Source organism: Pseudochaenichthys georgianus, chromosome 24, assembly GCF_902827115.2.
Source record: "Pseudochaenichthys georgianus chromosome 24, fPseGeo1.2, whole genome shotgun sequence".
Taxonomy (NCBI): Eukaryota; Metazoa; Chordata; class Actinopteri; order Perciformes; family Channichthyidae; genus Pseudochaenichthys; species Pseudochaenichthys georgianus.
The window spans coordinates 18391517-18419483 of record NC_047526.1 but is presented as its reverse complement, the minus strand read 5'-3'; the positions used below and the strand labels follow the sequence as shown (position 1 = coordinate 18419483).

The window sequence follows — 27967 nt, the reverse complement described above, 5'->3', positions numbered from 1 at the left end:
CACGGAGATACGATGATATAAAGTTAATACAGATATTTCAAAAGTATGAATAATGGAAGCACATATTTTAATATCTTCGCCGTATTTTATCATTTTACGAAACGGAAAATACTGGAAACTGTAGATTCTGCTCAACAGGATGTATTTACCAGGAGGGGGTGAGGTAATCAGGTAAACGGAGTGATACGAAGCGAGACGAAGAGGGACGGCGGGAACCGAAGAGAGACGGCGGGAAATGGAGAGAGACAAGATATACGAAGACAGGCGGCGGGAGACAAGAGAGACGGCGGGAGACTGCGATTGAAGTAAAGTGACAGACAAACATTGAGAATTTAGATATAGTTAGATTTAGAGTTTTGAAGATTCAACTATGATGAAGAGAACTCTGAACGTGAGTCAAGCTTTAAGCTTGTTTTTTGACATGGAGGAGGAGGAGGAGCCTGTGATGTTGCCCTCTGTGTCGTAGTTGACAGAAACTGCTTTGAAGCGTGGCACAGATAAAGACAGAAAAAACAGATTTTGTACATAATGTGTATATATATATTTGTATTATATTTATAATAACACTTTTGCCTTATCAGAATGAAATCACATGTACATTATTTAAGCTTTTAAATGTTTGTTGTGCCTACTGTGTCACTGTTGACAGAACTTGAGAAATGAGGAAAAAAAGCCTATGGATACACCTGTTATTTGTTCATAACATTTGTATATAGGTTCATGCTACCTAATCAAACTTTCACATTATCATAGTGACATCCCATGTATATATTTCCAGCTTTCAAATGGTTTCGTTGTGTATGTTTGTGTTACCTATATGAAAAATAATATCATTTTCAAAATCTGTTTTTACGTTTTTTTGTGATTTTGGGTCCAAAATGTTCATATAGTATCTCAAAATGACAAAATAACTATCAGGTATATAGGTGAGGTTGTCCTTAAAAAAAATACCAAACATTACATGCCAAACATTTCTTAATGGGGTTTAGTAAGACAAATCAAAAGTATGTGAAAACGGCCAAATTAGCCCAGGACTCCAAAGGGTTAAAGGTCCCCTAGTATACCGTTTTTCATCAATATATTACAGGTCTCAGATATATACAGAACATGTCTCATAGTGTGTTTGCCTCCAAACACCAAACAGATCATGCATTGTAGCATCCCATAAACCCCTCTGTTTCAGTCCTGTTTCAAAAGTGCTGATTCTGCATCTTTTACTTTAGATGAAAATAAGGAGCCACTCCCCACGCCCCTCTGAGAGAGATTTGGTTAAAAAGAACACAATGGTGCTCTAGGAGGAGATTCAGGTGATAAGGTGGGGGGTGTTACCTTGGTTGGTGATTGGCTAATGGTTACACAAGCCAAAAAATCGTTATGACATCATAAAGTGGCCAACAATCAATCAATGTTTATTTATATAGCCCAATATCACAAATGTTACATTTGTCTCAGTGGTCTTCACAGTTTGTACAGAATATCAGTATGACAATAAGACACCCTCTGTCCTTAGACCCTCTGTCCTTAGACCCTCACATCGTACAAGGAAAAACTTCCGAAGAAAACCCAGTTTAAAGGGAAAAATGGGAGAAACCTCAGGGAGAGCAACAGAGGAGGGATCCCTCTCCCAGGACGGACAGACGTGCAATAGATGCTGTGTGTAAATTGTAAATGGCCAAAATCTGATCAGCTCATTTTCAGACAGGTTGTTATATAAATGGATCAGGACGAAAAGAGAGGGGGTCTTTCTTCCTGAAACGTTCAGAATCTCTTTACACAGAGGGGACACATGTTTATGTAGAAAAGACATGAAAAAGTGGATTTTGCATAATAGGTGACCTTTAAATTATACTGTTAAGGTTTTAGTCAGCAAACTCATGATTGGTTTCCCTGGTGTATTTCTCCTCAAGCAAAAACAATGCCAACAAAACTATAGCTACCATTAAAAAGAGAGATGCATTATTGTAAATGTTGCAAACATTAGGGGGTTATTAGCCGCACTGGCATATGGCTCCACATATGGAATGTCTTTGGTCCAGACTGATGGATACTGATGGATTATAACTTCTTAAAGCATCAACAGCAAGCCCTGTGAAATATGTCTACATCTTAGAATAAGGACACATGATTAATTAAAATGACTTTAATGTCCTGGTAATAGCCCTCAATCTAGTACTGCCATGATTGATTGATTGATTGATTGATTGATTGATTGATTGATTGATTGATTTAGTTTATGGCCATCCTCCAAATATCTGGAACAAACTCCCAGAAACCTGCAGGTCCGCTGCAACTCTGACTACTTTTAAATCCAGGCTGAAGACTTTTCTTTTTGCTGCTGCTTTTAATTGATATATTCGTATCTTAAACTGCACTGTAACTTTTATTATCTTTGCTTTTATCGTTTTAAATGAGTGTTTTTAAATGTCATTTTATATCATTGCTTTTAAATGAGTGTTTCTTTTCATTTTATAATATGTTTCTTAATGCTCTTAATGTCTTTCATTTTTGTAAAGCACTTTGAATTGCCTTGTGTTGAAGGGTGCTATATAAATAAACTTGTCTTGCCTAGCCTAGCCTGCCACATTAGCAATTAGCTGTTCCTCAGTGAGGCTACACAGAGACACTATAATATCTGTGTACAATCTGAGTCTTGTTATTTCTACAGAAACAAAAACATTGTTTTCTCTTTATTTGCTCAGCCTGTCCACCACAGCATGAGCAGTCCCATCACTGGCAGAGATAACTTGAAACAACAGCCAGAAGCGGCAAAGAACTGCAACACGAGTAAATAAAAACACATCTTTGTTCCTTCGTTGTTTCGGTTCCACTTCACAGCAGCAGAGAAAGAGCACAAAGAAAGCCCTGCTGCAGTAATGTGCTGTGTAGGGTATTTGTTTGGGCTCCTCTACAATTTTACATTCTAAAAGCCTGAAAGACTCACAATACATGAGTTATAGATGTCTTGGTTTAAATAATGCAAATATTAACAACTCCATTTAGCAAGGAGGGACATAGATCACTCCACAGATGGCCATGCAATGTGTGTGCACACACACACACACACACACACACACACACACACACAAATGCATTAAACACACTTGTTTTTCTCTTGCACTGCTTTGCCATTAGTCTAATGAAAAGCCTTGATGCTTTTTAAAAGCACTCCGATAGCAAAAATGACTTTCCTTTCATTTGCTAATTTCTCCTTGATGATACATCATTTTTACCAAGGCATCAAAATAGTGATTAAACTTAGTTTGACTTTTATTCATCTATCAAGTCCTCTAGCAAGCTAAGGTTTTCTTACTGTGTGATTGATATTATACATTAACTTAAATCAATACATAATATTGAATAATCTCCCCAATGAGACAAAAACCCACTTTAAAGTACATTTCCACGCGGACTATATCATTAAACAACTGCAGTATAGAGGAGTTAAGGGGTAACACATCCCAGACATTGGAAAGCTCAGAGCCTTTTCAACTACTACGACTAATTCTAGTAAAGACCCCAAATGGCAGATCTTTAAATAGAGCCAAAGGTTTTAGTTCCTACATCAATACTATCTGTTTCTACACTGCGTATTCACTCTGTCTTTACCTGCCCCACTTATCCCCCCATCACACCTATACTTGACTGTCACCTCCCTCCATATTGTTCTCTTTCTTACTTCTTTAATTCATGCCTTGGTCTCTCTTTCCGTTCTCTCCCCCCTCCCCTTTTTCCTCCCTTCTTTTTCCCCCTTGGCCTCTCTATTTCAGGGTAATGAGTAAATGCCTCATTAGCTCAGAGCTTGATTAATGCCATCTCCCCTTGTTGTGCTCCTCTTTTTAATGAGTAAAATCTCTCAAAATGTCCCTCTCGCTCGCTCTCTCTCTGCCATCACTCTCTCCTTCTGTCTTTTACTGTCACTGCCTTGCTCCAAATCTTTGTCCCTCTCTTTTTATATTTCATAACCTCTTCTTGCTCTTGTTTTGGACTGCTTCCTCTTTCTTTCTGTTACATGGGGTTGGGAAGGAGGCATTTTTCTTTTAGTACAGTCTCCATCGGTGCTTTTCTAATGAGCCTCTCGAATAAACACACACAAACAAAGAAATAAGTAATTATCAGTGAAAAGCTGGATTTGGCTAAATGTCATCAAGGCAAAGCAGGATGAATGCTAATACTGCCTCTCACGTTGTGAAGGCAATGAAAAGGGACATACTGTAATGGGACAAATGTGCCTGTTATCTTGGTGGTGTTAGTTTGGCAAACTACTTGGGGAATACTAATCAAAATAGACTGCCCATTCTTTTTTATTCCGAAAAAGAAATTAGTATTTAAGTGCTTCTATGAATAATAAATAGACTTATAAAACATGAGCCAACAACCAGTTTAGTTGCAGAGAGCACTAGCGAGATGAAAAGGTAAGCACAATTTGAAATTGCTTCAATATGTCTACTTTAAATGTGCAAATGCCGAGAGTTGTCTAGTTGTCTATATGGTTTCACTTAGCCAATAATTAATACATTGATACGAAACAAACCAAAACAAACAACAAAAGAGACCTTGAAAAGAGATTTCCTTTTCCATTCAGCCATGTCTGAGGATCCTGTGCCTGTGCACGAGTGCATTAAGGTTACACAGTTTGTAATAAAGCTTGGATCCAGACTGGTTCTAATAATACAATTAAAACGGCATTATCTTTCTTCTTTTGTGCAGCAGCAGTGAGCGGCGACAAAAGCCTCTGCCCCCACAGAAAGAAAACAACTCATATTAAAAAACAAACTTAAGCCCATTTTTCCAAAGTAAGGATAGACCCATTGTTTGAAGAGATTGCTTTTGTATTAACATGTTTTAAGCAAATATGAACAGTTTAGTGTTTGCAACCCTGTGTGACGAAGGTAACTTTGTCACTGATGGCTTCGGGCCTTGCATATGCGCACATGTTTATATTATTTAGTGTTTATTTTATTTTGAAATGTGTTCCCCTTTCCCCATGTCTGTTGCCATTGATTGTGTGCACCTGGTGCTCTGTGGTGTCTCCTCCCCCCTCACCTGTGTCCTGTTGGGTTGAGCATTTAGGCTCTGGGTTTAGCTGTGTGGGAGAGTGTGTGTGAGATCCGTGTGGCTGCAGGCTGTGGTCAGGGAGAAACAGCAGGATTGAGGCTGTGTGTCATGCGTTCATGACTTAATAAATGCCCACACCGGGTTGTATTTTGGACGTTCTGCTTCCTTGCTTGGTCGGGCCGCTCAATTGTCAGCTTCACAATTGGTGTCAGAAGTGGGATTGACCAAGTGAGGAGGTGAAAATGCTGGAGGAGAATAACCGCAAGTTTGAGGAACTAACGGAGATGATTGTTACTCATGCAGTCTCAGGCAGCCGGAGAGCAGCAGTTGTTACGGATACAGCAACAGGTATCTGAGATAAAAGAGGAACGGAGACTCCGGAGGAAAGACGGCAGATTGGCTGAGGAGCTCGACCGCATCAACGTCCGGTATGGGGACCGGACCCAAAGAGGGGAAAAAGTGATGCAGCAGATTAAAAGAGTACCGCATGGAGCTTCGAGAGCAGGACCGTAGAAAACAACAGGAGGAAGAAACATATAAGCGGGAGGAGGGTAAAAATCCTGGAGGAGAATAACCGCCAGATGAAGAGGGAATTTGAGCGAGCGGCCGCTAAGAAGCTGAAGAAGGTGAACATCAGCCTGCAGCGTCACCTGCAGCGCAGCACGGAGGAGGAGAAGGAGGAGCGCGAGAGGGAGCTCATCCAGATGAAGCAGCAGATAGCCTTTCTGATGCAACTGCAGCGGTCCCGGGCGGATCCCGCTCAGCTAGAGAGGCCGCAGTCCGGCTCTCTAAGAAGAAACTGGCAGAGGAGGAGCGGGTGAAAATGGCTGAGAAAATCAGTCAGGAGAGAGAGCGCGTCATGCAGCAGAAACAGCAGGAGCGCCGGGAGAGGAAGAATCAGATCCCGAAGAGGAAGAAAGGGAAGCTTCCTGTCGACTTCACGGCCCCCAAAACCCTGCTGCACAAGGGGAAGCAGGTTGTTGCCGTGGGGATAGACGTCTCAAAGGTAACCATTTCAGACGCTGAAGCAGACACAGTACAGCTGAGACAGAGAAGCTCCTGGTTGATGAGCGTGTCAGGAAGGGGTACGATGAGGATCCGGTGCAGAGGCAGCTGAGGCTGGAGAAGGTCAGAGCCACTCCGCAGCACATAGAGGAGTCCAGGAAACACCGGGCGGAGTGGAGACGCATGGAGGAAAGCAAAGTGGCCAAGGCCAGAGAGATGCAACCATGCGCATTAAAACTACAGAGGGGCCCTTTATTGCCTTTCTTCTTTGTTTAGTCCTACCTTTCATCCATCACTCTGTGTTTTCTCTACCTATCTACTAGTCTCGCCCATCTTGATCCCAGTTTCTCTCTCTGTCCGTCTGCCTCTGGCTCTAATTTGCCCCCGCTCTTTCCTCTAATAACAGTTATTGATCTCCTGTCTCCTGCAGGTGATCAGTCGTATTTCCTGTTTGTTGTTTGTACCCGTGTACTTTGCTTTCTTGCTTAGTGCATTCAGATTGATGTTGGGATGTCTAAGCCTGGACTCAGCCTACTTTTGTGTTATCCTAGCAGGCTTCCGGGGCCTAAGAAAAGCTGAAGATCTTGACAAACTGGCATTTGTTTGTTTTGAGTCTGTGGAAATCACTGTAGTAAACTACAAATAAAAGCTTCCAAATCACACAAGGATTACATCAGGAAGATGCCCTTTTCAGTTAATTTGGGTTTAACAGCTGATGATGAACAGTTTTAGCGAGAATTGTTTTTTCTCACACACCACACATTTATTTTCCACTTGTGAAGGGAGCGATAAAAGTCTAGGAGAGACCTGGGCTGATACATGATAAAAACTTACGCTGATGCGGCAAGAATGCGCTAATATCAGCCTCACTGCAGAACTCCAGATATTAAACCAGAGAAACGTCCCCTAACGATGCTTGCTGTTGATAGCGGGTTTGGATTTAAGAGGGTTTAAGGATGTGAGAAACAGAAACACAAAACATGCACGTATTATAATAAGTGGGACTAATATTGTGCCTATGTGATAAAAAGATGATGATTACAGATGAGTACACAGACTTCAGCTATACTCACATGTACATGGGCTGTAGCTGAAGGTGGGAGGTCTTCTGAGGGCCCTGGTAGCCGTACGAGTCGAACCCTCCTATAAAATCAACTGCACAAAACAAAGACAAAGCACCAATTAGAGAAATCCTGGTGGTTATCCACTGGGAGCCTGCAACCACAGATGATTCATTGCATCGGGCCTCCTACACCAACAGACGTCTCTACGGTACATTGTCTACCGGAAACACCACCTTAATCACTGCTGCTCTGACTAGATAATGGCAGATTTTGGCATTCAAATGATTCAAAAATAAATGTTGCCTCAACTGTACCACAATGTGACTCAGATGTAATTCTATTTTGAAGAGGACTTATGGAGCGGTATATGTATGCCTTGAGAATACTCTTAACTCTTAAATTATCTAGGATGGCTCGCCAGTTTCTCGGGCTGAGCGGCTGCCAGCAGGTGGTTGCTTTCCTCAGACTGAGGCAGAGTGCCTGGTCTTTTGAAGAGAGGAAGCCATGATGTATATTTATATATATTTGGGCTTTGATGTTGTAGAGCTCATAAAAGGGTACTTCCTTGCCTTGATCAGAAGCGCACTTTCTTATTTATTGAGTGAGGTTTCCTAGCGTCAAGTACAATGTGGTATTTGGCTGTCACTGTAGAGATAAAAGTAGCTTTACGTATGCCTTAAGTCGGCAAGAAGCAGGGATATAACACCAAACTGATGTGGAAACCAAACATAGACATCCTTTTACTCTAATTAGCTTGTTTATGCCTCTATTTAAAATACCATAAATAAAACACATGAATATGTAATGGTGCGGTTATATTTCAATTTTTCATTTCTTGGCTTTCAGAACATACAGTCACTCGCCTTAAATGACACAATATCATGCTTTATGTCTCATACTTGTATTTTTGGTTTCAAATAGAAGTGTGTACATGCTTTAATGTTAAAAGGAACACTTTTTTTTGTTTACTGTCTGTCTTTATATAGCTGTATTCACCCGCTTTCAATAACAACACTTTTTTTTGCTCCCATCTCACAAATGTTTTTATACTTTTGTTTTTAACCAAATTTGACAAACTTAAATATTATGTAAGTAAATCAGATAAAGGCAGATTTGATCTTTAACAGAGTCATGATGATTTACGGTTTACCCCTATGTGTGGCCTCTATGCTAAGCTAAGCTAACCAGCCAGCGATACATTTTTGTTTTTGGATTTGGAGCCAGGGGTGGCCGATATTTGAGGATTTGAGCGAAAAAGAAAAAAAAGAAATCCGAACTAACTGGATGCAAAGTCATGAAGTGCGTTAAATGTAATCAACAGGATATTTTCGTCTGGAGGGACGCAAGAGCGGGCCATATGAGGAGACCGACGGCTAGTTCTAAGTGTTCAGCCTGCGAGCTGCATTTTGAACTAACTGTAAGCAATGAAAAATGACCTGGAGAAAAGGAAAAGTATATATAATAGTTTAAGATCTATAGAAGACAAGTACATTTTATTTTTCGTATATTTCTTACCTAAAGAAAACAACTTAAAAAAAAACAGAAACCAAGCTTTAGTGAATCGGACCAACAAACTGATCATCTTCAATCTATCTGTTCATACATAATAATCTTCTTCTTTAATTCTGTCGAAGTTGGGTAAAAGAATGTCACCATAAGCCACAACGCCTTTTCACACTTCTCACTTAATCCTCTTAATGCATTCATGTGAAATTGTGATTACACCACACGACGGGGACAAACGGATGATCTTCTTTGTCTATCAGCGGTTTTCTCGACTGCTGCAATAATGTGATATTTTTATGATCATTGTGCTCGTTGAGCTTGTTCAGTCAGACAATGCAGAGGAGACATTGCCTCTGCCTTTCTTTTGTGAGGATCCTTTTGGTGGCAGAATGGCCCGGTGTGAACGCTAAGGGTTTCCAGCTGATTCATGCTGCAGTCGAATAATCTCGGCAGACTTTCTGCCATGCTCGACCCTTCCGACGCAAGAGGAACTGAAGCCTCTAAGCTCGTCAGAATGAATAGAGGCTCATTTAAACATTCTGATGTTATTCATAAGGGTGCTGGGGTTGTCCAACGAGCGAATGAGAAGAGGAACAATTGCCCCAGAAACTGCAGTCTGATCTATAAAAGAACAGATGTTCTGATTTTGTATGACCACATTCTGTGTTGAATATATCTTACCTATGTTGAACCAATGTTAAGACTGATCAAATACATATTTAAGGCCATTTAGTAGTTAGGATTAGAGTAGTTTAGTTTTTAGGGTTTTTGGTAAATGTTTGGGATGTTTTTTGGCTTGTACATTTTCTGTATAATACATGCACTTCTCCATTCTAGATGTGTTAATAATATATCATGTAAAAGCTTGATGTTTAGTGTCTAGGCTACTATTTTCAAACTTCGTATATCTCATCAGGGTAAACCACATGTCAGATGTCTCCAATATGTCTTTTGATGGCAATTTTGGACTAGTGAATAAATGATGAGATTATTTAAAATGATTGTGGTTTTCCCAGTTGTCAGTTTCACTTAAAAAGGACTCCACTCATTTAAAAGGGCGCTATGTAGTGTGTCATATAGGTTTGTGTGCATATAAATGGTCTGCAAAGGCTTAAATCCCAAAGTTCCCTCCAGAAGGAGTTTCTCTCCCACAGCCTGAAACGCCTCCATTGGACTCCTTGTTTACATAACATAGTGACATCACTATGTAACACGCATGCTTCTATTGTGTAGCGCTCCAACACATTGTACGTGATACGCTAAGGGGCGGGACAACTATAAGGGGGTAGACCTATCACAACAGAGCCGGCCAGCTAACCAATCAGAGCAGACTGGGCTCTGGTTTCAGACAGAGGGTGACAAGAGGAGACAAATAAAGAGCTTTTTGAACATTAAAGCATGTAAACATGTCAGAGGCACAAAATACAATGATGGACCGGAAAAGATATGAACCTGCATGAATGGGCCCCTTTAAAGAGTGATCAGACAACGATTCCAGGCAGATGTTTGACATGAATCTGTCTGACACATTTATGCAGCACTGAGATCATGTCCCACACACTGATACAACCACACAATCCACACACAGACTTTATCACACACAGACTTGTTCACACATGCACAGAATAATTATCAGTGTAATTAGCTTAGTCAGCAACTCAAAACCTTCATTGGTCCTCGGTGAGTATTAGCGTTTTCACCCAAGGCACATTTCCCTACAAAGCTCCCTGATTATTGTGTGGTCTCCCACACTGCATTATCGCGCAGAGCTTTTTCCCGAAGCCGTGTTAGGGACTTACGGAGCAGCAAACACAGGATTACAACAAATGCAAAAATCACACTGGAGAGAATTATCTTCTTGTCACATTGAAAATGATGCATGTGACATGACGCTGCCATTGAGTACATATTCATCAAGGCTCAATGACGGCCTCAAACCTTTCATTTCAATCCATCTGATCACATGTGTTCCTTGAGAAGAAGTGGGAAAATGAGAGGTGTGGCTTACAATATGTTTGCCCATTTGTGTGCAAAGTAAAAAAAAAGATCGCCCGTGTTGTGTGAATGTGTTTGTCTGCATGTGTTAGCTCTGTGATAGACTGGTGACCTCTCGAGGGTGGACACTGACTCTTACCCAGTGCTTGGCTTTAGCTCCCAAAACATGCATAGTGGTGAAATACCTCTGAGTATTTGTACGGCCTAAAAACGTAATGTGTTTCTTTAAAACCACTGCGAGGTCACAGATACATTTTAAATCATCACAATGTTAACAAGTTAAAAGTCATGTAGGGTTGAATTGATCTCAAATGTATGGAGTATAATCAAGCTTCAGGGGTTATTCTGAGACGTTTCTTTGTAGCACTGCATTTTAATAAGCTTTGTGATGACAGGAAACCTAAAATGCCACTTGTTCCGTGTCTGAATAATTAATGTCTCGCACTAATTATTCGCCCTTTGCTTTACTGTTGTATTTTGGCTACTGTTGTATGTTGGCCCTTGGCTCTCGATTCTGCACATTTTTGAGAGTGAGATGTACAATATTCTTGTCTTAGTCCAGGGGTCTGCAACCTTTTTGACCAAAAGAGCCATTTTGCCCCCTTTTCCACCAATTTTTTTTGTCTGGAGCCGCAAAACATATTTGATAGCTTGATAGCTTATAAAGTTGTATATATTGTTACATCATACTAACTACAGTTGTTTTGCATTTATTATTTATTACATTATAGAAAACCGTTTACCTCTAATAATAAACAAAGAACTCTTATAAGGAGAATACAAAAAATACACACGCCTACTTTAAAATAAATCAACACTTGGGGAGTCCTCTGCACACTTGAAGAAAATTAATACAATTAAAATGGGCCCGCTTTGAAATAAATAAAACATAGCTGCACCCTAAAAAGAGTTTACTGATTGCATTATGAGTGAAGATCGTCAGCTGTCTTCCTCTTCCGTGTTTCTCCTCCAATACGTAAAGGCTGCAGCACCTTTAACAACTTCTCTCTACATATCAAACATACCGGTAAGCCAGCATCGTTTGCTGTGAAAGCAGATAACTCTGTCCACGCAGAATTAAATCCTGTGTTCCTCCGATACTTTTATCTTCTTTGATTGATCCATAGTTCGCTCATCGAGCCGGGGGTCAGGTTATTCGCCTCCAAGAAAAGGCGCTCGCGCGGGACCGGAGCAGGATGTGACGCATATTTTAGTTGACCTAATTAAAACAGTTTTGTTTTTTATTTATGCGTCACATTATCACCTCAAAATACAAGATACGAAACATTTTCAACCGTGCAACATGGTTGAAAGAGAGAGCCGCAGGTTGCCGACCCGTCTTAGTCTGACAGTTTATGCTAGCTACATTTTGAATGAACAATTGAGGTATTTGTTTAAACCCTTAAAACTCACATATGCTTCATCAGGACTCTGTTTTGGAAAGTTCTGGCAAACATTGGCAAAACAATCACACAACTTTCATTGCTTTAGTTTCATTTAAATGTCATACTGCATGGAAATATTGCACATTGTTTTCTCCACCAAGGATGTTATGTTTTTGATTTGTTTGTCTCTGTCAGCAGGATTACAGAAAAAGCTCTATTTTCACTAAACTTGGTTTAAGGGTGAAGCATGGGCCAAGGAAGAACCCATATTCAAATTTGGAGTCCAAATCACAGCCTGAATAAACACATCCTTTTCACTTTAGTCAATATTGTAAGGTATTTGGCCTTGGCGAAGGTCTATCCTCTCAGAGATAGTTTTAGTTACATCATACTTTCCGAACAAGTGAGAAAAGCAAGGTTAAAATCTCTCATGTGAAACACCAAAAATTGTTCTAACTTTAGCCGTAAATAATGTGTTTGTGTCGGTCGCCATCACTCACACTGAGAAGCTGATTGATAAGATGGTCTTAATATGCGCTTAAAACGGGAAACTAAGGTTATCATTTAAAGCTTCTGCCAGATATTTCAGTTGCTACAGGGAGAATGTATCAAGCCGCATTTTACATGTCACTAAGCAAATGAACTCTGGCATAGAAACACAGCGCACTCCTCTAGTCTGAAATGGTTGTTTATTTCTAACAAGCTCTCACTCTCAGGCTGCGAATAAAGCTAAAATGTGCAGTATCGAGAACCAAGGGCCAAAATACAACAGTAAAGCAAAGGCCAAATAATAAGTGTGAGACATTAATTATTCAGACACAGAACAAGTGGCATTTTAGGTTTCCTGTCATCACAAAGCGTATTAAAATGCAGTGCTAACGTCTCAGAATAACCCCTGAAACTTGATTATACTCCATACAGTTGAGATAAATTCAACCTTACATGACTTTTAACTTGTTAACATTGTGATGATTTAAAATGTATCTGTGACCTCACAGTAGAAAGGCCATACCCGGCATTGAACTGCAGTTTTATAACAAATGCAAATAATAAATAAGAATGTGTCTACTCTCAGCTCTTTGAATCCTTTCCATGGATTCAGTCCTCATTTATCACCTATCAATATTGATATGTTCACAAAGACCACTCTCAATTCAGTGTTGAATAAAACATGGCGGCGTATTGATTCTCCTGCAAAGCGTCTACTTTAATGGAATAACTAAACTGATGGCCTCAGGTAAATGGGCTCATTTAAATTAATGCTCAAAGGAACACGCTGCCTTCAAAACACTAACATGTTGATTTGCCTCATTTCCCCACTTGTTACTGGTATTGCACTTCATTGATACTGTCTAGTCTTTGACTGTAGACGTTTCATTCATCCCAATGGTTGTAATGATGATTAGATGCATTGATAAAACATTGAATAAAGATAAATGAAACATTTTTGTTGGTCTTTCCCTCCCTTTTTGATTCCCCCTGTGCCTGTAGATTGGTGATGGCGGTTCAAAGTGGTGAACATGAAGTCGAATGAAAGACAACTTTGATCGAGCATGAATCTACCGAGCACTCCTTCACACACTCTCTCTTCTCGTCTCTTTCTCTGTGTGTCACTGTAAATGAATGAGCTGGAGGCTACACGTTTCACTTTGAATTCCAACTTCAAGTGTCAGTAAACTCCCTCCAGTCCGAGATGGCTTCACTCAAACCTGCTGCTTCACTGGCAAGGGAGTGAATGTACAGATTGCATTCACTTTGGCTTGATTCCACTTTCAAAAGGGCTCGGTGAGTTACGGTCTGAAGTCGCAGAGACCATTAATGCAGTGGCTAGGCATTATTCTTCATATAGCCTGTTTATTATTAATGTATTAGCATTAGGAGAATGACACATATCAAATACTTAAACTACTTTATCAAATATATCTAATTGGTAAATCCAATTTTTTTGGATCGGGAAAATCGGTCGGATTAGTATCTCTTGGGTATAATGTCTATGATGATGACTCCAAAAAGCTATCGCCCCCTCCAGAAGCTGCCGATTACTATAAGGGATTGTACAATAAAGTCCAATGAGCTCAACTCAACTTCTCTACACATTTTGGATTACATTATAACAGGACATTTCCATGTATCCTTATATAGAAAACATATTTTTCTTCAACATATTGGTGGGACGGACCTTTGTAAACAAGATGGGTGTGTGTTTCAAAAAGGTCGGTCTGAAGTTGCAGAGACCAGTAATGCAGTGGCTCGGCATTATTCTTTATATTTTATAGTTTATCATTAGCCTAATAAACAAATCATATTTTACCTGGATTTTCTCCCGTTTGACCGAGAGATTAAAACCAATTTGGATGGAAACCCTGGCGGCAGGTCCTTGCATTTTTGTCACATTTTCAAGTACACAGGGCTGTAGTAAGAGTGATACATGACATTTAAAGCGTTTCGGGGGATTTGCCTTGTATTGACCTTTCCAAAATGAAAAACATAAGAGCAAAAGTTTAAGCAATAGATGAAGCGGAGCGTTTGTCAGCACTCCAACAACCACCAGCCAACGCTCCTTAAAGCCTGTCCTCTTTAATGTCAAAAAGCAAGAAAATACTGTTTGAAAATATGAACATAAATGTAATGTATAAAGCGCAGAAGTGTTATGATAGAAGGAATATCAGTGTGATTGTGCACTATTCCTTATCATACTCACAATACAAGGACCAAGTAGCTTTACACAAAAACAATATTGTTCCTTTTTTCATGTCTATCTTTTTTCATGTCTGTCTTTTTTCACGTCTATTCCACACAGCCTAATAGAACAATGTTATGTGTGAAGCCATGAAGGGCGTATTTAAGTGTTCTTTTTCAAACAAGCTGGAAACAGGCTTTTCATCCAGTTCTTTGTGCTGTTGTAAGCCTAATTAGCTGGGAAATGGGGCGCGAGCTTTTTTTCTTCCTCAATCTAAAAAAAAGGAACTACTTTAAAAAAATGACAAAGAACTTGGATGTTAGCGCTGCTTCCATTATCACTTTAAACTTCATATGTGCAGAATGAAACAGTGTAGAAACAATGGCGAGACTTAGTGAAAAGGAAATAGATAGAAACAGTATATTTTACAGTGGTATGAGTAAAGACATGCAGGGTGGGTAAATGTGTGTGTTTGTGTACTTACAGCTATCCTCTTCCTCCGAAATGAGCTTGACCACATAGCAGGCGTAGATAAACCCCATCAACTAGAGACAAAGAGAGCAGCAGAAACAGAGGGGGAATGATTTCTTTGTGAGAACAGAGAGCAGAGAAAGCATGGACATCGAACAAATTGTTGGACAAAGCAGTGAAAACAGGTGTTGGTGTAAGTGGGGCAGAACAGCCTCAAAAACAGAGCACTTGAATCAATGGATACACACAAACACACACACGCCGGGTGACTGTCTGGTATCCTCAATGACAACCTCAAGGTTAACCTGACACTGTTTTAATACACATCTTCAAAACATACAACTTTAAAACACACGTTGGTCGATTGTGGCACTGTGGGTGAACATTAGCGCGATCTTTGAAATTGAATTTCCAGACCCCCTTTATTGCTTCGGTGTTGTTTGATGTCAAGGCAGATAGTTTTGTATTTGTTGCTCGAGTCAAACTGAAAACCTCGCCGCCGCCGCCCTCTCTGAAAGTGCTTTATTTGGCTCACCTTGTAACTAACTGTGTGTGTGTGTGTGTGTGTGTGTGTGTGTGTGTGTGTGTGTGTGTGTGTGTGTGTGTGTGTGTGTGTGTGTGTGTGTGTGTGTGTGTGTGTGTGTGTGTGTGTGTGTGTGTGTGTGTGTGTGCGTGCGTGCGTGCGTGCTGCGGTTGTTACCAAAAAGGATTCAAATATGTAGACAGTGATATAGCAGTCCGCACTAGCAGGACACCTTTGCTCTATGATCTGCTCTGCCATTGGCTGTCTGTTTCCAAGGCGACGTGTAGGAAGTGCCCGATGCAGGAAGGAGCGGTCAATGTAAGGTCGGCTTTCGAGTGACCTTATTACTCCGCAACAATGGAGAAGGAATAAGAGACAGAGAGAGAAGTCAATGTGGTACGAGAGGAAGACGCAGGCGGAAAGTGAATGATGTGTTTGTATGAGGCATTAAACCAACACATTACCTGGAAGAAAGAGGCAATATCATTCAAAGGAGGATTTAAGTAAAATGACATTGACCTGGTTGGTTTTCTATTGACTGCATGGAGACACACACACACACACACACACACACACACACACACACACACACACACACACACACACACACACACACACACACACACACACACACACACACACACACACACACACACACACACACACACACACACACACACACACACACACACACACACACACACACACACACACACACACACACACACACTTAAGATTCAGGGTATATCTCAAGGTCTTGACCTCATTTAGTCTAAATAATGTTCAGCTCCCAAAGCACCTCTCTCCTCCCTCCTTTTCTACCCCCTCTCTGCGATATCATTCCTGCTTCTGTTTCTTTCTATTTTCCTCCAATATCTCAGCTTCCTTTGTTTATTTCCTTTAATTCACCTCCTTATATCTCTCCTTGTTCCCGACGAGTACATGAGTCATATAAATACAGTGTTTTTCTCAGAGGGTGATGACTGTACTTAGAGCCAAATACTGCAAATAGACAATGCTGCCAGTGTCAGCATGGGGATCAGCAGTGATGAGAAAATCAATGTGGGTAACACAGAAGGCTTTTATTTATCAGATATGCTTTGAAAAATTACCACCGGTCAAAGTTTATTTCAACCTTTTACTGGCTGTAAAATCTCAATGCAATTGACAGCAAGCGAGCAGCATACCTTTATGCCACAGTAGGATTTGGAAGAACTTGTCCATGCTTTTATCTTCAGTAGACTCGACTATTGTAACGGTGTCTTTACAGGTCTCACTAAAAAATCTATTAGAAAGCTGCAGCTTATTCAGAACACATCACTCCAGTTGTGAAGTCTTTACACTGGCTTCCTGTCAGTCGAATAATTGATTTAAAAATACTGCTGCTGGTTTATAAAGCATGGAATGGTTTATTCTGACCTCCTGCTAAATTATGAACCATCCAGATCTCTCAGGTCTTCAGGGACTGGTCAGCTTTCTGTCCCCAGAGTCAGAACTAAACATGGAGAAGCAGCGTTCAGTTATTATGCTCCAAATATCTGGAACAAACTCCCAGAAACCTGCAATCTTTCAAATCCAGGATGAAGACTTTTCTTTTTGCCTTAAAGGTCACCTATGCAAAATCCACTTTTCCATGTCTGTTATACATAAACATGTGTTTCAGGAAAAAAGAAAATGGGCTGATCAGATTTTAGCCACTTTGTGATGTCATAATGTTTTTTTGGCTTGTGTAACCATTAGCCAAATGGTTAAGCCCCCACCCCACCTTATCACCTGAATCTCCTCCTTGAGCACCATTGTGTTTTAAATATATATAAATATCTCTCAGAGGGGCGTGGGGAGTGGCTCCTTATTTTCATCTAAAGTAAAAGACAGAGAATCAGCACTTTTGAAACAGGGCTGAAACAGAGGGGTTTATGGGATGCTACAATGCATGATCTGTTTGGTATTTGGAGCCAAACACTTCAGAGACATGTTTTGTATAACTGAGAGCTATAATATATTGATGAAAAACAGTATAATAGGGGACCTTTAAAGCTCTTAATGTCTTTCATTTTTGCAAAGCACATGCCTTGTGTTGAAAGGTGCCATTTAAAAAAAACTTGCCTTGCCTTTAAAACCTAAGATAACCTCGAAGTAGCCTCCCCTGTCCGCTACCACTCCAGCCAGAATTATATTAGTATTCAATTAAAGGACACAAAGTAAAAAATGTTGTTTGAAAGACATTCAGGAGTTCTCGGTCACATGCAGTCAAAGCTGAGCCCGTTGTGTCTTCTGCGGGCTCATTGCCTCTGGAAATGACTTTGGGGTGCAGATATGTTGGTACTGCTGAACAGAGTGCAGAGAGCCGTGCCGCCCTGCGGTAGAGAGCGTTTGATCAGCTGTGACGGAGTGCATTTCCCTGCGCATCAATATCCTGTTAATATTCTGGATGCTGAAGTATTCGGTTTTGGTGTTGCTGCATGTAAACATAATATCCTGTTTACAATGATTTGATCTTCTCCCTATGCCCAAATAAGACATACCGATATTAGCTATTGGTTTGTGTTCCTTATCTCATTTCTTGTAGGAGTTCTGGCACTGAGAAGTTTTGGTGCCTGCAGTTATATTCAGACTTTTCCTGATGCATCTATCATTTTGAGTGGTGCAGGAATAAATATTTCATATCTAAAGTACATCATAAAACCCCCCACAACAGATGTTGATATGACGATTATTATCAGGAAAATCTAAACCACCGTCTAACTCTTAGCCCACAGCGCTGTACTCTGACCTCGAAAGTAGCTTTATTTATTTATTTTCTTATCTACAATACTTTACTGACAGTGAGTCATGCAGTGGAGGTTACAGCTTTTAGATTATTATATTTCCACAGAGAGAAATACACAAATATGAGGAAGTGAACATTTACCAAGAGTTATGTATGGGACAAAGTATGAGTGAAATTATTATGTTACGCATAATATTATAATTACTCAATCTCAATTTCCTTAAATGTTTACATTATGATCATTTATAACGTTCTTCAACTGGAAACTTCACCGTTTTCATCTTTATTTGTTTAATTGAGAAATGATCACACTTTTATGATGTCAGTTACTCTTAGTTCTTGAAATTGAACTGAATATTCCACCTCCTTTCAACACTCTAATTAATTATAAGTGTTGAATGAAGTAAACCTTAACTTTAATCAGCGCTAAAGTTCTCTCGACCAATTTTCAATGCCTTTTTGGCTTCTTTCACAAATTGAGTTTCTCCACTTCAACTTCTTTCTGGATTTCTTGTTGCAGCTCTTCTTTCTGGACACACTCTGATCCATTTCTACACTGACAAAACTGAATTGTTGACTTTAATTAAATGTATTATGTCAATATATTTCACATAACTGTATTAGGTTAGTTGAAAGCAATAATATTTAGTTGAGCCTAATATTTAAACTTGATATTATTGCTTTCAACCAACTAATACAACCCAATACATTTATGTGAAATCTGTTGACACAATACATTTAATTATAGTCAACGTTTCAGTTTTTCAGTGTAGTTTCAAACCATTTTGATTTATAGTTTTTTTTATATAAACAGTTCATAATGGTAATTGACTACAGTGTCAGTACAAAATGTATTTCGGTTTCTTCCTTGTTCCTCTCTGTTGTCTGTCTAACATTTCTTCCCATTTTCTGTCTGTATTCGGATGGGCTGAATTAAACTGAGCTGCTCCCAATTGTGTGCTCTGACACAGGTTCATTTTTCATTTTGTCTTTGGATTAGTGTTACCTAGTTACCGCGGCAGTACTGAAGGTGCTGGGTGTGATGAGTGGAAATGGAAATAGCGCCGCTTCAGCACGAACAGGATCCCTGCCCTGGTCAGTCTGACATGCAATAACCTGTACAACTTCCCCACTTCCCCTCACAGCGCTCAATCAGAGAAAAAACATTTTAATGGGCTTTTATGTGCACAGTGACACACAGTTTCCTTGAAGGCATGACGACAGTCTTTATCCCATTTCTTAAAAATACTGTGCAGCAGGTGCATGATAAACAACGCAGCTAGTTAGGCAAAAAGCTAGTGGCATTATTCTAAGGCAGGAAAGAGTAACGGAATGGTTGATAAACTGTCGGTGTCAAGCATAAATGTTCTCGACTTTCTGAAAAGTTAGTCTAATGTGTTTTTCCCTTCAGAGCTAGGACAGAATGTTCTGAACAACTTTGCAAAGATAATGACTCCAGAGTGGGATTCCTACATTGCAGGTGCAGCCTCTAGTTTCACAATGTATTTTTAACATATTTTTCAGAGAGTTAGTAAATGATGGCATTGCATTAAAATGATGACTAAAGTGATTCATCCTCAGGGAAACATCAATGTGTGGTCAGAATTAAAGGACAATCCACTCAACAGTAGGGTTGGGTACCGAGAAAACATTTAGATTCCAACGGCATCATTTAGAAATGTGAATTTCGGTTCCGCTTTTCGATTCCTGAGGAAATGTTTCTCGCCGCTCTCCGTAGCCTACTGTATGACTGCGGCGGGGCGGGAAATGTAGCGTTGTACCCACACTTCCTACAGCGTAACCTGAGACCAGGGCCGGCCCGTCGCACTTGCGTTATAGATGTTCGCCTCGGGCCCAGATCTGTGGAGGCGCTGCGCTGACAGCTCTGGGAGGGAAAACATTTGTTTTGACCGTTGGGGCTCATCCTAATTTTCGGCCTTGATGTAACAACATTCATAATTAAGTAAATGTAACACCCTTTTCATCCCGGTTACACTTTTCATTTGCCCTGTACGATGGGCGCTGTAAGTGATGAAAATGGGGGATGTTGGCTTATCTGGCACCCGCAGCTCACAGCCAAAATGCGAGCGTGGGAGCGAGCGAGGGAGAAAAGGAGGGTGCACCGGTACCAGCGCTGTTGTTATTAGCATCTGGTGCTAGCTCCTCTAACTGAAGAAGAAGATGTTTCTACAATGATGTGGAGGGAGAGTCCTCTCCAGTCAGACTGAGGCTGATAACTTCAGCTCAGTGAGGTAAAGAACTCTGAGTGTTTAGATAGTTCACTTTAATCTAAGTTATCTCAGTGGGTCTCAAACGTTTTGATCACAATTTATGTAAACACATATTTCCAAGGCACTCCTTTATAATTATTGGGATAAAACAGGTTTGAAATCATTCCAATGTATACTATAGGACAGTAAACCAGACATATCGTTTTAAACTGGAGAGATACAAACATATGCATAAATAAAATAGTAAAATAAGATATGAATGAACAAAAAAAATAAAATACGTTACTTGTTATTGGCTATGGTAGGTTACTGGTTATGCTCACAAACCGATCTTTTTCATATGGGTGTTTAGAGTTGCACCCCCTAGATCTAGTCTCTAGTAATTCTGCTTAAAGTGCACCAGATTGCAGCATTTTACTTTAAAATGTTCAAACATTTCTTCCCGGTATGCCTGAGAAGGCGTGTGCTTGTTTTTCTCAACAAGAACTGTTTTTAAATGGGGGGGGGGGGGGGGGGGGGTTTCGTTTAAAAGTTGCACTGTTGTAGCTTCAGTGGTTCTCAGGTTACAGTTACATAGCAGTGAATATAAACAGACCGATTAATGTGAATATTACTGTAAACTAACCTGTGTAAAAGTTTCTCGAATAAATGTAATTTTTTTTTTCATTCCACACCGTGTTCGGACTCTGAGATAATAAAAAAAGCTATGTGATGCTAAAAACTGGTGTAGGCCTACTTTACAGAAATAGGGCTGCACGATGTATATCGTGTCGATAATCGCGATATGCGCATGGACATCGCAGGACGTGCGATTTTTTAAAAACACGTCATGTTACAATTATTTTGCTGCTTGCTACAAAAGGAAAACTTGCGCGGCTCTCATGTCAGGGGAACTTGAGTGAGTGACAGCAAACCACCAATCACAATCAAATCTCCAAAGCAAACGGACCCGGTGATTAAAGGTAAAAACACTGAATAAAGTAGTTTCATATGTTTCTCCAGGGCAGTTCGGCGCTGCTAATGGAGCTAGCTCAGCTTGTTGCTCTTAAGATCCAGACGTCCGTGACTAAAATCCTTCATCCGGTTAAATATAGTTAAAAAAAATATCAATTGTATAGCATTACATTTCAAAAAAGGATGGTTTGCAGGGGGAAAAAACGGTCTTTTCTTCAATTCCTGTATGTTTTCATATCTCAATATATATTGCAGGGGGAAAGAAATCGCAGAGTCAGTTTTTTCCAATATCGTGCAGCCCTAATCAGAAATCAATAATAGAATCACAGCATCTATCATAACAATAGCATTGTATACATTCCCCTCCCTTCTCATAGCCTCAAAGAGCTGTATCATGGCTGTTGACTCTTCAGTGACCCAAATACAGCGCTCTGTGTTGGCAGTACTACTTGCTTGTTCTGTTTTGCATCATGCATATATTTGGTGTACATAAAATAATCCGCAATTCAAAAAATTACTTTGAAAGGTTGCAGGGAAAGCAAAATAACGGTCCTAAAAGCTTATTATTGCGTGTTGGTTATGGGCTATTTTAAGAAAACTGTTGCAATATTTTAGATTGTACATCAAGGATATGAGCCAATTTGGAGCAAAACATCATTACCTACCAATACGGTCGAGCAGTTAGGCTAAAATGGCTGCAATTTGTGCTCATTCTCTCAGTGTTCAGAGTTGCTAACATGCAAACAAGCAGCACAGATGATGATACTCTTCATCACATGAACACACAGGATTTAAAATTCAAGGCTTTTTCAACTGTGTGTGCAATGGGATGCTGAGGGTATGGAGGCTGCCTTTACAGTAGGTGATTTCACTGATTAGTTTCCCCACTCTAGTTGAATTATGCTAATCACTGACATTACTTAAAGGCAGGCACTTTGGACAACCATGCCAGCAGGAAGCCTAATCTCAGTCGTTCTTTGTTGCAAAAATGTAATTTAATGATCAGCCCATGCTATTAGATAAGGTAGGAGGAGAAAAACAACAACTCTCTAAATCTCCCTGGAGAAGCCCCATGCTCCTCTTCAGCTCCTCTTCAGCTCCTATCTTCGTACTGTGCACCAAAGTGTAAATAAATCCCTATCAGTGCTGTAACAGTCAGGGAGCACGCTAATCAGCTTGTCAGTACATTTGTTTACTTTTTTACACCTCTCACTTTCTTATCTCATGTAGAAATAAGGAATAACTTAAGAGATGCGATGATGTGTGACCTAATCAATCTGTTGATCGGCAGCAAAACACTTTGAATACATTTAAGATATTGTTAATGCAAAAATGGCTGAGAATTCCAAATCTGTAGCCTATTAAAGTGAATAGGTTTGGGTTTTGAACTAACACAAATGGAAAGACTTTGGAATTGGACTTTAGGATGGAAGTGTATTTTTGACAATTTGAAGACCAAAACAACTTTACAAGGTTGCATTTGCCAAACTTTAATTTCCACAACAGATACACCTGTCACTGACTGGGGACATTAGCAATCTTTCCCAAACAAAAACAAGCTCTGTTGAAGACCTTGACAGCTGACAGTGGTTTTTCTCCCAATCCCAAACTTCCCTGACATAATGTTCATTTGAGGATTGTTTTCACGTCTGTCAAAAAGTGCCATGATTTGTAGAAAACATTCGACTCACCTGTAACCTCTTTCCTTTACACCGCTAACAATCAGCTAACCAGTAAACATGCAAAGAAGAGAGCAACCCAACCGAACCCTAACCCTGCACTTAGTCATCGAGTCCACCGGTTGGACGTGTGCTATTAAAGAGCCTGACAGTGTTTCCACCAATTACAGTGAACCAGTCAGTCAGCTAGTGAACCAGTCACAGTGTTGAGAGTGTGCTCATGGAGCATGACAGTGTTTCCACACACCAATTACAGCGAGACAGTGGTACAGCTGTGCGGTGGCTTGGCACTCAGCCACACTATAAGTACCGCTATCGATTGACAGAAAGTGCATGAGGAGAGCAAGCGAGAGAGACAGTCATGCCAAGTGAGGGGAGGAAGACGTGGAAAATAAAAAATAAAAGCCACGCTGAAACTCCTAAACTCTTTTTCTGTCTTTGTGTTGGTGTAATGATGCATGCAGTCACATTGAAGCGCCTGTTTGTTTATCGTGCATGCGTCTGTATTCATAAGCGCTCTCGAAAATCGGAGTTTCAGTTCTGAGGAGACTCAGATTAAAAGTGACAGGCCTGCCTCATTCATGCTCTTTTCTCCTCTCTCCACTGTCTCTTCTGATCCTGCTAATTACCGCAGTCTGACAGCTCAGGAGAGGAAGAAATACAGAGGGCGAGGGTGAGCGTCAGGCAGAGGAAACAAAGAGAAGGGAAATGTTGTTGTTTTGTTGTAACAATGAAATAAGGCAGAGCGAGCACGAGAGAGTTACAAAGAAACACTGATGTGGTGAGAGAGAGACTCTGAAGCAGTTTATCTATCTTTTTAATGTTAATAAGGGTATGAGGTTATTAACTTAATGGAGTCGGGATGCTTTATTTTACCACTAAGTTGCACAATCACCCACAATTCCCCGAACCATCGCAAAAGACAGAGAAGTTGGCATGGTTGTGGTGCACTTTAGAATACATTAAACTAAATGTACTAGCGGGGGTAACTCTATAGATCATACATATACTAATTTGATTCATTTCAAAGTTTCTCTCTCTCCGTCACGCAGACAGTGCAATATTTTGGAATTGATTTGGTCTTTTTTTCCAAGAGTAAGGTGAGAACATTTTTAGTATGTTATTTCATTAGATAGATTTCACTTTTAAATTAGTACTGGATGTGTATTTAGTAAATATCTTTTATTTATTTGTATATGCATGCTTCTTGAGTGATATCAAGCTATCTTTGGCTCTTTGCTGTAACAATTGTAAATGTCCCCTCTGTGGGACGAATAAAGGTATTTTGATTCTGATCCTGATTAATGTACATTGTCTTTTGAGTGTGATTATTGTCTCTAATTCAAACTGATTATTGTTATTAATATCACTATCAATGTCTTTGGATAGAATCACTCACGATATCTAAACCCATTTTCAACAGTCTGTAGTTTCTTTAAACTCTCCTGAACATGTATTTTGTATATTTAACTATATAAACAACTTTTAAAACACAGTTTTTGTTTTCTTATAGTTACATGCTGGAGGCTTTTATGGTAATTTATTTAACAAGCGGGTTGTTTTAGCTGCACTTAGCTAGCTAATTAACGCTAACTCACTGTGATGATGACTGAATAACATTCATTTGCTTTTCTCCTGTGCCCACCAATCATGATTGGAAAATTCCAAGCTAGCTGGTATGATAGCAAGGCTAAATACATCCCTAGCTACAAGCTTAAGGTTAATTTACTGCCTCATGTCAGAAAGAAAGCAAATAGGTGATGCAAATATAATAAAATAATAAATATGAACTGCTACACATTTACAGCAGCACTCACTGTTAGGGACAGGTCACTTGTATTAGTTACAAGGCTGTTCAAAGCCACGAGCGTAGGCGTAACAGTGTGTGTCCTTACTGTATACTTGAGTTTGAAATTGCAGAGCATACTGGAAAGTACTCATTTAGCTCCAGTACTTACAGCCAGGAGTATCTGCAGCGAGGAGTGAGCCACCTCTATGAACTGGAAACCCATCAGACAGCCGGATATAGATATATATCGGTGGTCTTCGGGTGCCCAGGAGGGAGGAGGGGTGATGGGTGTCACCCTGCACCCCGGGCCGTTCTCCATCCACCAGGAGCGATGCATGGACAGGTTGAACGTCAGGACAAGGTCAGAGTCCTGGCGAGAAAAAGTCACAGAAACAGACAAAGAGAGAGTTTAATTACATATTCATACACGAGACGGACCTGGAACAAGCTTGAGATTTAATTAAAACTAAAGTGTTTGTCATATAAAGGTCTGTATAAGATGGAAGAGGAAGAAAAAAGGTTTGAACCGAGCTAAAAATAGATCCCAGACTTATAATTCCATTGATCAAGGATCACTCAGATTAGATGTGAATCGTTCACAGGCAGGGTTATGATGAGGACAATAACAGAGGGAGAAGGAAAATGGGAGGAGGCCACGGGAACCAGAGAGAGGTTGAGAAAAATCTTTTAAACGTTTTAGAGATTCTTTGTAAGAGATAGAGGCTTTGTGCTGTGGTGTCATTGGAGGTTTAGAAACGTAACCCTTTGGAGTCGACCGTCACGCGGGCGTGATCAGATCACATGACCTGTTCAAGCCGGTGCCGCATAAAAACAACAGCCCGGACAACATTGCCGTGTTTTTCTGTCGAAAGTACTGGCTTGAAACTACTGTATATCCCAGTCTTTGTTTCATGCAAAAATACCCAGTGAACACGGAGATACGATGATATAAAGTTAATACAGATATATTTCAAAAGTATGAATAATGGAAGCACATATTTTAATATCTTCGCCGTATTTTATCATTTTACGAAACGGAAAATACTGGAAACTGTAGATTCTGCTCAACAGGATGTATTTACCAGGAAGGGGGTGAGGTAATCAGGTAAACGGAGTGATACGAAGCGAGACGAAGAGGGACGGCGGGAACCGAAGAGAGACGGCGGGAAATGGAGAGAGACAAAGATATACGAAGACAGGCGGCGGGAGACGAAGAGAGACGGTGGGAGACTGCGATTGAAGTAAAGTGACAGACAAACATTGAGAATTTAGATATAGTTAGATTTAGAGTTTTGAAGATTCAACTAAGATGAAGAGAACTCTGAACGTGAGTCAAGCTTTAAGCTTGTTTTTTGACATGGAGGAGGAGGAGGAGGAGCCTGTGATGTTGCCCTCTGTGTCGTAGTTGACAGAAACCGCTTTGAAGCGTGGCACAGATAAAGACAGAAAAAACAGATTTTTGTACATAATTTGTATATATATATTTGTATTATATTTATAATAACACTTTTGCCTTATCAGAATGAAATCCCTTGTAGCCTACATTATTTAAGCTTTTAAATGTTTTGTTGTGCCTACTGTGTCACTGTTGACAGAACTTGAGAAGAGGAAAAAAAGCCTATGGATACACCTGTTATTTGTTCATAACATTTGTATATAGGTTCATGCTACCTCAATCAAACTTTCACATTATCATAGTGACATCCCATGTATATATTTCCAGCTTTTAAATGGTTTCGTTGTGTATGTTTGTGTTACCTATATGAAAAATAATATCATTTTCAAAATCTGTCTTTACGTTTTTTTGTGATTTTGGGTCCAAAGTGTTCATATAGTATCTCAAAATGAAATAAATAACTATCAGGTCATATAGGTGAGGTTGTCCTTAAAAAAAAGATACCAAACATTAACATGCCAAACATTTCTTAATGGGGTTTAGTAAGACAAATCAAAAGTATGTGAAAACGGCCAAATTAGCCCAGGACTCCAAAGGGTTAAAGGTCCCCTAGTATACCGTTTTTCATCAATATATTACAGGTCTCAGATATATACAGAACATGTCTCATAGTGTGTTTGCCTCCAAACACCAAACAGATCATGCATTGTAGCATCCCATAAACCCCTCTGTTTCAGTCCTGTTTCAAAAGTGCTGATTCTGCATCTTTTACTTTAGATGAAAATAAGGAGCCACTCCCCACGCCCCTCTGAGAGAGATTTGGTTAAAAAGAACACAATGGTGCTCTAGGAGGAGATTCAGGTGATAAGGTGGGGGGTGTTACCTTGGTTGGTGATTGGCTAATGGTTACACAAGCCAAAAAATCGTTATGACATCATAAAGTGGCCAACAATCAATCAATGTTTATTTATATAGCCCAATATCACAAATGTTACATTTGTCTCAGTGGTCTTCACAGTTTGTACAGAATATCAGTATGACAATACGACACCCTCTGTCCTTAGACCCTCTGTCCTTAGACCCTCACATCGTACAAGGAAAAACTTCCGAAGAAAACCCAGTTTAAAGGGAAAAATGGGAGAAACCTCAGGGAGAGCAACAGAGGAGGGATCCCTCTCCCAGGACGGACAGACGTGCAATAGATGCTGTGTGTAAATTGTAAATGGCCAAAATCTGATCAGCTCATTTTCAGACAGGTTGTTATATAAATGGATCAGGACGAAAAGAGAGGGGGTCTTTCTTCCTGAAACGTTCAGAATCTCTTTACACAGAGGGGACACATGTTTATGTAGAAAAGACATGAAAAAGTGGATTTTGCATAATAGGTGACCTTTAAATTATACTGTTAAGGTTTTAGTCAGCAAACTCATGATTGGTTTCCCTGGTGTATTTCTCCTCAAGCAA

General features: G+C 40.0%; 1 protein-coding gene across 2 annotated transcripts in view; it reads right to left on the bottom strand.

Annotated features, from left to right (window-relative positions):
• Positions 1–7129: 7129 nt before the first annotated feature.
• The window catches only part of LOC117440029 (sodium/potassium-transporting ATPase subunit beta-1-interacting protein 2), a 98118-nt gene continuing 77280 nt past the window's right edge, over positions 7130–27967 (bottom strand). For both annotated transcript variants that reach the window (XM_034076235.1, XM_071201906.1), the window contains 3 exons: positions 25277–25477; positions 15175–15235; positions 7130–7215 (listed from right to left, as the gene is read on the bottom strand). In XM_034076235.1, the coding sequence (XP_033932126.1) occupies positions 7130–7215; positions 15175–15235; positions 25277–25477 (348 nt within the window). The remainder of the gene's footprint in view (positions 7216–15174; positions 15236–25276; positions 25478–27967) is intronic.